Source organism: Amblyomma mixtum, chromosome 3, assembly GCF_055824585.1.
Source record: "Amblyomma mixtum isolate Tamu chromosome 3, ASM5582458v1, whole genome shotgun sequence".
NCBI lineage: Eukaryota > Metazoa > Arthropoda > Arachnida > Ixodida > Ixodidae > Amblyomma > Amblyomma mixtum.
The window spans coordinates 39,366,542-39,378,615 of NC_143014.1; the positions used below are offsets into that span (position 1 = coordinate 39,366,542).

Here is a 12,074-nt window from a genome sequence, read left to right on the forward strand (position 1 = left end):
TCAACATACCTCTAGGTCACTATCTTCAATTCGTAACCTCTACATGTAATTTCGATGTGAAATAAAATAATATTTTCTTTTTGTTGAAATACACTACGCCTGAAATTCTGATTGCCGCCGCGGTGGCTCAGTGGTTATGGTGCCCGGCTGCTGTCTCGAAAGACACGAGTTCGATCCCGGCCGCGGCGGCTAGAATTTCTTTGGAGGAGAAATTCTAGAGGCCCGTGTACTGTGCGATGCCAGTGCACGTTAAAGAACCCCAGGTGGTCGAAATTTCCGGAGCCCTCCACTACGGCGTCTCTCATAGCCTCAGTCGCTTTGGGACGTTAAACCCCATAAACCAACCAACCAACCAACCAAATTCTGATTGTCGTGGTTGAAGGTTGTGTGCTCCAAATTTTTCTTTTCTTTTCTTTTTGTTGTAAAAAACAGGCAGTATATGTGCCACTGAATTTGTATACAGTGTAGCAAAGGACAGTAGCAAAAGACGCGTTTATTGCCGAGAAAATTGGAGTTAAATGTTTTCCCGCCCCTTTTAAAGTGCACGGCGGTGTATCTTACTCTGGGATCAGCACCATAAAAATTTTGCACACGCAAGCAGTTTATTTATGTAATCGGACGGTGATGGCAACTCCTGTATATTTTTTTGGCTCTTCCTGGCTTATGAAAGCTCAATTTTCAGTGAAAGTAGTGTCTTGGTCCTTAGAATCCGATAATATATCGATACAGGTCGACTTCAGTCTGCCGGCAGTGTCTCTTTAAGGTTTTTAAGCAGCACATAAGTCGGACACTGTGAAATTGATAGTCCTAGCAATATGCTTTCGAAAATGCCTAATTTTTTAGCATTACTAGATCTACTCTAAGCTTCTCCCCCTCAAAGGACCCCTCCAGTCAATGGCGTCGGCCGATTCTCAGTGTCGTGCTAGCGTGACAAGGCAAGGAGTGGCAGATGAAAAGGGATAGTTTCCCCCCTCCATAGTCGGGGATAGGCCCCTCTCTCCATTGTGGCACTGCTCCCTGCATTGTCACTCTAGCAGGGTCATGAGAATCGGCCGACGCCATTGGAAGGAGGGGGTTCCTTTGACGGGGAAAAGTCGCTGCCTTTTTAAGTTGTATCCGACTATAGTTTCTAACGGATAGTTAATTAAAACGATATAGCTTTAAGTAAGCATAGTTTATAAAAGCCATGCTCAGTCCTTTCTATCTGATGGGCTTGTTTTTAAGTTGCATTTTGCTGAATTCTCAGCATGACTTCACTTCAGCAATTTATTTTTGCTCAATTTCTAAATACCTCTCTGCACCTCTGCTACACACCCCGTTTTCTCTATACCCACTACCCTTGAAGAACATGGAAACCATTCAACAAATAACTCCCTTCTTTTGTTCGGCATGGATGCAGGACAAGAAGGCTTGGTCCAAGAAGTATGATTTCTAACTAGAAGCGCGCTCGCTTCTAGCACCCCTGGCACATCGTGTTACATGCGAGGAAAAGCCATCCGGGCCAGTGTAGCTCACTGGCAGCAGTTCTAATTGTCGACCATCGAGCCGCAAGTCCAGGAAGTTTATTTCGCAATGAAGGCTGTGTCACCGAAACAATTTCGCCTAACGTTTCTTTGAAGACATAACTTCACCAGCGAAAGAACGAGACACGAGGAGAAGAAGAACACAGGACAACGCTGGACTAACAACTGAAGTTTAATCGAGAAACGGCCAACCTAGGTCACCAGAAGACGCATGCGTATCCGACACACTAAACAAAACAGACAAATACATAAGTGACAGATCACCGAGGAGTGGATACACGCTCCAACACTGGCAAACAACAAAATACAGATAATTTGTCTATCAATCTTGCACACGCACACTTTTGCTTAGGAAATTAACTTCCTTGCTAGTGAGATGCAAGGACGGTGCACTCACGCATGTGTCACTGCCTTGCAGACTAATATGAAAGGCCTCAAGGATTTCCTTCTCCTCCCTGTTTTTCCCTTTTCCGATAACAGAAATGTTGTTAAAACCTGGAACACATTTTTTACAACTCCTGCAGTGACGTGGGAGAGTATTTTGATCTGACGAATTTTTCAAGGAATTATTATGTTCGTGTGCCCGGTCATTAACACATCTGCCAGTTTGGCCCGCGTACACCCTACCACATGACAGGGGTATCTTGTAAACGACCCGAGTCGAACAAGCAACGAACTTGTTAGCATGCTTAATAGTGCAGTTCTTGGACTTCTTCCCCTCACTGGCCTTCGTAATTCGTGAACACAAACCAGACATCTTACAAGGTGCCGAGAACACTACCGTCCCGCCGTGCCGTTGTGCCACTTTCTTCAGGTTTTGCGACACACCGTGAAGATAAGGCACCACTTCAGCTTTCCTCCCATCCAATCTAGCTCTTCCGGACCCCCGTGCGTTCTGGTTTTTAATCTTCTGCAGCATCGACTCACCAACTGCAGTCAGCACGTCATCCGGATATCCCGCATCGCTTTCTTTGAAGAAATGTGAAACCTTCAGCGTCAGTTTCTTCTGCAGGTCGCTACTAATGAATATTCCCCGCCCACAAGCTGGTAATTGATGTGTAACAGGATAGATGACGTGTGAGTAGATACCGAAGATATGCCACCTAAGGTTAGGTATTTACCTAGGTCAGCGTGAGTTAGCTAGGCTAGACCAGGTTAGTTTAGGTGCCGTAAAACTTTAGGGAGTAAACCTATGGACGAATTTAAGGGGAAAGGGAGGCGAGCAGAAATCACTAAACGCAAAGCAGGCCGGCAGAAGGCGCCATTTTTTATGAAACTAGCGGGAGCAGTTAGATGAAATGCCCACTGACAAAACGAAGATGTTATGACTATAACGGCCTTCGTTAGAGAGAAGAAGGGCAGAGAGAAGAACAAAATTCACTCTAAAAGCCTAACTTCCTGTAATGCCAAATGCCGACAGCCCCAAGAGCGCAAGATGAGCTGTTTAATTTCGCGCTTTAGAACCTACGAGACCGGTTTTTGGCTGCTTCTCTTCAAGCACTGATAAGCGCCGTTAAACTTGTTCCTTTTTATCGTTCAACACGGCCAAGCATGCGCATCCAGGCTACACTTACACTTTGTACTTCTAGTGACGCTGCACAAACTCAGTTTACAAATGCGAAAGCTTTTCGCTTCGACAGAGAACCCATGACGAGTTTCAGGTTCGATGAGTATTCTGTCATGTCCCAAAGCGTTCCTAGTGGCAGGCTAAAAAAAAAAAAATTACGCATATTTTCGGGCTCCCCCCAGCTCCCCTATAAAGTACCGCAAGTATAGCGTCCATCAGACCTAAGAAATAAATATGTAAACTGCCACAACTTTTTTTTTAATAGTCCACATCATGAGCACTGTTTCATCTTTGTCGCTTCCTTTGCTGCTAGAACACCAAGTGTATTTCGCAAGACAGTAAGGAATAAAAGCCCCGACAAAGGCATGTCTATGTGCAGCCCGAACAAGGCCCGATACTACAGCTTCAAAACCGGACCCATGCCAGGCGAAACATCTCATCGTGCCGGGCCGGGCTAGTCCGGGCCCGGGCTTTCAGGTATACCCCAGCCTGTGCAGTTTCCTAAGGCAGTCTTCCTGAGCACAGCGGTTCCGTTGCGCTTTAAGCAGCAGCAACTCCCAAAGTCTACATAAAATTGTCATTTTGTGCAGCCATTCGCGGCACAGCAATGGCTTCTCGGCCTGCACGGGGGCGCCATCTGGAGAAGAGGTCAAGAAGAAGTGAAGAGCAATTGATTGACTTTCGAGTGCCCCGCGGAAAGACCTGCGACTTTCAAAAAGCCAGCCCCCGAGAGAAAGAATATCTGAAAGGTAAGGAAGGAAAAATTGCGGGCAGAGAAGGAGGAGGGGAAGAAAGGCGCGCTTCTGTCCCACGCATCGATTCAGGCGCATACAAAGCGCGTTTTGTCTCTTGCCGCTGATTGGCTGCGAGGCGAACCGCCCGCGCCAGCCGGTCGCGCACACGTCTTCAAGCAAGCTTTTCAGCGCTCAGCGCAAGACGCTGCGGCAGGAACACCGTGCGAACCGCCAGGTGAGCAGCTGCACTGTGAAGCTAGAAAATGAAGGGAAGAAGGCGCGTTAGTGTAAGATGACTGTAGACAAAACTGGCCGTGTCTCATAGTTAAGCAGAGTGACCTGAAATTTTTAGAGCCGGAACAAACCGAAGTTTCCGCATGGCAATGCGCGCAGTAGTTCGCTCATGAGTTGCACGCGCTGGAAAAGATTCTTACTGCGGCAGGAAAAAAGTTTGTGCGCTTATTCTGAGTGACCCAATGCGTAGCTTTGACTGCCGCCGTAGAGCTGAAAAACAGGCACCGCGTTCGTCTTACTCACCAGTTGTGAAGAGTTTACCTCTTTATGTGAATGTATTGGGAAATTAAGTGGAAGAGTCAGCACTGTCATGCAAGACTGAGCACTGTCACTTTAAACAAGCTTCTCTACTGCCACAATACACGCAGCGAAGAAAAAGAGAAGAAGCAAGTCTGTCCTGTGAGCCGACAAATATACTGAAGCTAGCGGTTCAACCGATGTCACTACTGCGGAGAAGTCTGATCTCAAATGCGAAGAAAATGTGCCAAATTTGTGGCTTTGGAGTTCACTTTTTTTGCCCGCACACATGTCCGCCACCGCGCTCATGTCTGGAAAACCATCATCAAAAGTAACGGCTAGTGCTCACAGTAAGGCTGCGGCCTCAGAGTCTTATTGTGCGCAGAACGCTTTCTGCTATCATAGCATGGGTTGATAACACATTTCTTTGGGCTAGTTGATGCGACATAAGATTCAAAATGCGCACACGCAGACGCAATGAGGGCAGCGTTGCGTCTCGTCGTACTACACTCTTGTCCTCGCATGGGCGCGCACTGCGTATATGCGTCATAAGAGAGTGGCAATGGATCGAGAACGCTCGAGAAGTGCATTAGGTGCCACTTCTGGACTCGAATGTGAAGCCGGAGTCGCATTAACGACTGCACAATGCATTTAAAGCCTACACTAAGCCGCACGCAGGACTCCTTTGCTCTCGTGGGGTACGTATACCAAGCATTTGCAGCGTCTGCACTCGAAGCTTATTACCAAGGGCTCGTTCAAAATAGCCGTAATTTTCTAACCGAAACTGACTTAATTTGGTTATAGACGTAGTACGTCGCTGTATGTCCCAGAGGATATGTACGTTTTGTGACGCGCTACTGAATACAGTTAAGACAAAGAGCAAAAAGAAACAAACAAGAACATGAGAGCTTTGGTACACTCAATAAAGAGGAAACAGGTGAAAAGTACCAACCCCGTGATCGTGCCCTCTAACATCATTTCTGTGTTCCATGCAGGCACCTTCGCCGGCAGACTTGGGAGGACATCAGGTGTTGCCAGACTCGCTGCCAAAATGACCTTGGCGGCAAACCGACAAACAGCAATGATTGCTGCCTTTTTGGCTGCCACGTTGACGCTTGTGTCGGCTCAGGACGCCGTGCATTTCGGTAAGACAAAAAAAAAATCTGAATTTCAGCTCCACGGGACTTTCTACTCTTTCCATATAAACATACCGAAGCATACGGAAAGACACATACCGAAAGCAAACAGTCTAAAGATTGGGACGTTCTGTTAACCAATTTGTCAAAGAAGAACAGCGCACCGGAAACACAGGGACATGAAAGAGTGCCCCGTGTTTCCGGTGTACTGTTCTTCATTGACAAATGGTCAGCCAGCTAGCCCTGGTTACAACATTACTCATTCCGTTAAGCCATTGTGTCTGTTGTGGACTTACAACCATGAATGAAGCTGCAAAAACGGAGAGGACCTCGAAAATGTGCCAGCTAGCGAAAGAAATAAGAGGTGTCCTTAGCGTTAAGTTCTTTCACTGGGACACAATAGGCTGAGCAAAAGTGTTGCGGACTCAGTGTTGCCGGTTGCCATGGCGACATAGTGTTGATGTTCCAAGGATATGAGTTTGATCAAACTGATTACCGGTCCAAATAAAACGTTTATCTGATTGTCAGACATTAAATTGCACTTTCACTGCCTGCACACACCATTTTGTGCTCTGTGACCCTTTGAGAGGAGAGAGACACGTGTAATCTATGGAACGTTCGACCACTAAAGGGCTGCAATGTCTCAATGCAGGGTTCTTCAGCAATTAGCTTTTTTTTTATTAAGCGCCGTCTCAGCCTTGGAAATCTAGATGAGAAAGGAGCGCGAAAAAGACACAGTCAGGAAAGAAAGGACAAGCGCTCACTCACGATAGCTTCTTTTTTTTTTTTTATTCGTGCAATGTAAAGTTGGACAGAAGAGGTTATACATTTGAAATCGCTCAGGAAACGCTAATGGCAACGAAAAAAAAAACGAGCTAACAAGTAGACGTCTGTATGCCTACATGGTATGCCTACATGGTACTGACAGACGTGCCGGTGTGAAACTTTATTTGGTAAAACGGATCCCCGAAGTAAATGCTGCGTGAGCCAGCCTTCTGTCAATCTCTCTTATACAGAGGTGGAATGATATCCGTATGAACTGGATTTACGGGTTTGTGCGGGCGTGCCCACTGATGCCTATGCATTTCACTTCTTAGCTCGAAAACTTTAGCTTTTGATTCTGCCTTATCGGAACATGTAAATGTCGCATATCGTGAATAAAAAAATCCAGTTGTGAGCGAGCTCTTGTCCCGTCTTTCGTGAATGTGTCATTTTTTACGCTTCTTCGAATTATGTTAAGGTTAATGAGGCTTTGGATGGTTTAAAACTTCCCATTGAAGCACGCTGAGACAAAATAAAAATAATTAGGCCTAACTAGAATGGCCGAAATCGCCGAAATGGCTGAATAGTACTTTTTTAAAAACCAAATCGAATTCGCCCAATACGACTAGTATAGCTTCGCGGCCAAATCGAATAGTGTAGCTAGAAACCGAATCGAATACGAACATAATAGTGATTGAACCGAATTCAATACGCATGGAGACTTTTTACGAATATTCGCTACTTGTGCGAATATTGCTACAAAACGAAACAGCGTGCGAATACAGCGAAGCGCTAGCGGCGGCGCTGCGGTGCAGGGGCTAGAGTCTTCGGTTTTTATTTTTGGAAAAATCGGCGGACATTTTTTTTTTATTTCAGAACGCAATATGCGTTTTTTTTTACGATTATATTTTCCTGCAGATGAATTACTGGCTTTTTTCGGCGATATAATGCGGCATCCCAGTACAGTCAAAATTCACCTATTTGCTTATCTCAGCTTTTCTGCCAGTTGGAGCATTCGATTTAGAATTAATTAACACATAAATGTTTGTGTTTAAAGCTGTGCTTGTTCAGGGATATGTTATCGCCATTGTCGAAAGTAAAGGTATAATGAAATGAGTCAACCGTCAGACAAGACCTTAAGTGCATTTTCACTTCCTAAAGGCGAGATGTCATGTTGGCGTTGAAATGTTGCACTAGGTTGAGCAGTAGGACAATGGGGCATCACTTAGTGTGTGTGCTGATTGCACAGAGATGGAAATGTTGCTTAACAGTCACGGTATACAGAACATGAGACCTTTCCGTGACATGTATGCGCGGTTTCGGGTCAGTGTTCTTATATGCAGTGGAGGAGCCTACCTAATGAAGCAGCTGGCCTAGGACGGTAATGACAGCGAACAGCGCTACTCTAGCATTCGATGCTTGGCGAGGACGTACGTTGAGCCTCTTTGTACGCACGGACGTGCAAAATTGCGCACCATACCTCAAAACGCAAGATTGCGCTGCTTAATTCAAAGGTGCCACCATCTCAGCACGCCCCTGGCTGGAATACATGATTAATTTCATCGTTTTATTGGGTAATTCCTACTTAATATCAAGCCATCTGTGGTGTCTATGCCATGGATGCTGGCCTTTTTCGGTTAAAATCAAATTTCTAAAATTTTAAAAATCCGGAGCCCTCCAATACGGCGTACCTCAGGGCCTACGTCGCTTTGGGACGTTAAACCTCATAAACCAAACCAAACCAAACCAAATCAGCAGGCGTGATATTGCGTCACGATTCCTTCGTAGAGCTGATCACAAGGAGCAAATCGCATGGGTTGCGGCTATCACAGAGTGGACCGAACGGGTCAAACGAGGTCGCTAGTTGCAAGCGCACTGAACCCGATCTGCGTAAAATTCGCTCGCAAGCGAACCAGTTCTCTCGTTTCACGGCCAGCCAATAGTGCGAACGTCGAGAGCAGTTAGCAGCAAAGAGCAGCACAGTACATGCCATGACTTCAGCGCCAGGTCGAAAATATATACAAAACGCTTGAATGGCATGCGTCCCTGACCAAGCAATGACGTGTGAGCAGAGGGAAATGTGAGATGAAGGAGGAGGAGGAAAAACATTTATTGACTGGAAAGGTGACGAGCATAGTGGGAGGAGACTCCTCAGCGCAGGAGTCCAGTTGCCGTGGTCAGAGCGCAGGCCCGGTCAGTCAGCTGCAGCAGGTCTTCCATATAGAGTGGGATGTATTTTGTGGTAGAAATGGAGGTTGGGAAAGGTGTTTGTCTGTAACGGAGAACATGTCTGAGATGGAGAACTCTGTGACAGGAAAAACAGTGAGGTTATCGGGAGGCAGACTGCCCTATAGTCAAAAACATTTCAAGAGGGAAACGGCGAACGCTCCTCAAAAAAGTCCCTCCAGCCAAAGGCGTCGACCGGCTGCTAAGACGTCGTGGTGAATCCCCTTGCACCTGCTAGCCTGATATTGTAGGGGGCTGGTAGGTAAAAGGGGATTACCCGATTGACCGGACAACCAACGACGTTATCACAGTCGACCAACCTCACTGGCTTGAGGGCCTCCTTTGAGGGCATTTACCGCTTCGTTCTTGAGTTGTATCCTACTATAGCCTGATACACGTAAACGAGAGGTTGGGAAAGGGGAAGAGAAAGGGTCATAATAGACGGGTGTGAGTCTGTAACAAAGGTTGGCTACTCGTGAGCCTATACACAACTGATAGTGAAGATCCACGCTACATGAATAAGCTGAGGAAAGCCCGGCTGACTTAGCAAGCAGATTTAGAATTAGGTCTCGGGACTAACGTAACGTCCATAGCGGACAGTTGTCAAGACGTGCAAGGGCAGTGGCTTATGTATCCCGTTCACACGCGTGTTTGTGGACATGCAAAACAGGTAAAAGTGATTCGCTGCTTCGTGTCGGGCGGAGCACAGTGCGGCAAGTATGCAGCTCCTTAGAAAAGTGTCTCCAACACCAAAGTTCACAGAAAAAATCATTCGGAGCCTCCTCGCAGCTTAGGCATAGAGCGAAGCTCTGCACTTGAGCGCGCAGCCTATTGCAATCACTCCCTCTAATCTATAGATGCATAGCACGCGACGTCGCAGGCGCTATGATGGTGGTCCACGCATAGGCGTACGTCAAAGGAGGTTGCCGAAACATGATTAGATGAAAGCGCAGCTTTACGCTGTAATCTTGGTCTTCAACATGACGGTGGCTATGACGACAGCGCAACCCGTCGATACGCTGCGCCGCCAGGCCTTGACGAAGTTGAGTCTTCCAATGTATTCCGGTTCCGAAAGATGTGAGCAACTGTACGTCTACAGAGTGAGAGCATAGAAGCACCATGTGGTCTTGTACTGCTAATTTTATCCTTAGGAGTAACAATCTCAATCGTTGCTCCTTGCTTAGAGCTGTATGTGGACTGAGGAAATACTATATCTTAAAGAGAACATCTACAGCGTGATTGGAGTGCAAACGCGGCTGGAAAGACCAACTTTTGTTTCCGGCAGTGATTTTTTTTTTCGCCCGCAGCCAGGGCAAATGTGCCTCGTTAATACTGACACTTTGGTTCCCGTGCAGAACTGTTCATAAAGCGAGTCACCCGTAATAAGGAATCGTGAAGAAAAAATGTGATGAAAAAGCGCATTATGACTGAGGTATGCAGGACTGCGTACTAGTCGGCAGTGAAGTTGAAATCAGACAAATTCTTCGTAGCTCCAAGCAAGTGTATTATCCTAGTAACCATTAACTTCCAAACAATGTGGTGCAGCCTGGATCATCTAGTGGTCCATGAAACGTGTGATGGCGTCTGATGTCATGATGACGTACCTACCACGATATTCCACATCCCACGAACATCAATCCACATCCCACGCCATCAATGGTAGCGCAAGCTGCTGCGAGCGTTTTCTTCACAACCATTCGTGTAATACGGCAAATGGTGATGCGTGTTGACTGGCCACCTTGGCAGCGTAAAGCATGAAACCACACACACACACACACGACGCGCGCGCACGCACACACACACGACGCGCGCGCACACACACACACACACACACACACACACACACACACACACACACACACACACACACACACACACACACACACACACACACACACACACACACACACACACACACACACACACGACGCGCGCGCGCACACACACACACACACACACACACACACACACACACACACACACACACACACACACACACACACACACACAGACACACACCCACACGCACACAAAGACACACACACACACACACGCACACACACGCGCACACATACGCACACGTACACACACACACACGCACACACACGCACACACACAGACACACACACACACACACGCACACGTACACACACACACACACACCCACACGCACACACACGCACACGTACACACACACGCACACACACACAAAGGCTATCACTCAGGCGTCTGCGCTTTCTCACTGCCTGCCGCTGATGTCCTAGACTCAACTTACAGGAAAAAAAATGTCTGATTGGGGAATTCGAGGTTTATTCAAATTTCGTTCCGTAGTAACGCGACAAAAATACATGGGCCCGAATGGGCTCTTTGCATTTTCTCTCTGTACGTAGTCCGGACTGCGAGTTTCTGCAATAACGAGGCGTAAATGTATTGGAAAAGTTTGGTTCCCAGAAAAATTGTCCATAATTCGAGTTTAACATATTAACGGAGGTCGTAATAATGGGGCACGACTTTATTTCGTGCCAACAGCTGTCATCTTCACTGCAAGGCCCCGGTAAGCGGAGAAAGTTAAAACACCATTCACTGCAGTGTCGCCTTGGCAATAATTTTCCTGGAGCCCGTCATTAAGCTAACGTCAGGACCAACTCTGAAGGGAGAGGCGTCAACAAGTAACAATTAGTGGACTCTGCACTAACCGCTTGTTCCTCGTTCGCAGTCGTGGTGGTGGAGAAGAGGAACGACGTGGCCAAGATCTTCATCACTGAGACGCTAAAGAAGGCCACTGATGCGACCGTCACTTACGCCCTGGTCGAGCTGGACCCGGATGAAGCTACCGTTGCCGACGGTACGAGTTTTTCCATGCTGGAGGATTTCGGGGATTGGCGTACGTCGTTCGTGTCAACCTCGACGTGTTGCTGGCCGAAACGGTTCTCGTAATATTAACGGCATTAGAAAAAAAAGGGAAATTAAAATTCTGAGGATTGCTACAGTCCTTGATGCTAAACTGGCCTCTTATGTTGCATCACCGTGAATTCCAGCCGCCCCGTTGGCGCAGTGGTTATAGCGCTCGGCTGCTAACCCGAAATACGCAGATTCAATCCCGGCTGCGGCGATCGCATTTCGATAGAGGCGAAATGCTAGATTCCCGTGTACTGTGCGATGTCAGTGCACGTTAAGGAACCCAAGGTGGTCGATATTATCCGGAGCCACTCCGGAGCACCTCCACTCTACCCCATTCTTATTCTGCTATTTCCCTCCCATGGTCCTGATCTGCGGTCACTATATACTTGCCCTAGATATATTCCCTTACCACATCGAATACTTCACCACCTATCGCAAACGGTTGACCCTTTCCTAGACTGTTGAACATCACTTTGGTTTTCTTCATTTTGGTTTTTAGTGCCCACGTTAAGCTTTCAGTGCTTAATCAATCATGTACTGCATTTTGTCGCCTGAGTTGCTTAGCAAGGAAATGTCATCAGCAAATCGAAGATTACTGAGGTGTTCTGAATTTCTTCAACCCTCTTCTTCCCATCGCAACCCTCTGAGTAGCCTTCCTGATTGGTATTGATCACTTTTACTGTGGAGGGATATG

At 47.0% G+C, this 12,074-nt stretch overlaps 1 protein-coding gene across 1 annotated transcript in view; it reads left to right on the top strand.

The window, feature by feature from the left end:
* The first annotated feature begins 3,939 nt into the window (after positions 1-3,939).
* Positions 3,940-12,074, top strand: part of Ir25a (ionotropic receptor 25a) — a 37,119-nt gene continuing 28,984 nt past the window's right edge. The window contains exons 1-3 of the mRNA XM_089576822.1: positions 3,940-4,059; positions 5,351-5,500; positions 11,196-11,324. Of these exons, the coding sequence (XP_089432948.1) occupies positions 5,407-5,500; positions 11,196-11,324 (223 nt within the window). The 5' untranslated portion in view covers positions 3,940-4,059; positions 5,351-5,406. The remainder of the gene's footprint in view (positions 4,060-5,350; positions 5,501-11,195; positions 11,325-12,074) is intronic.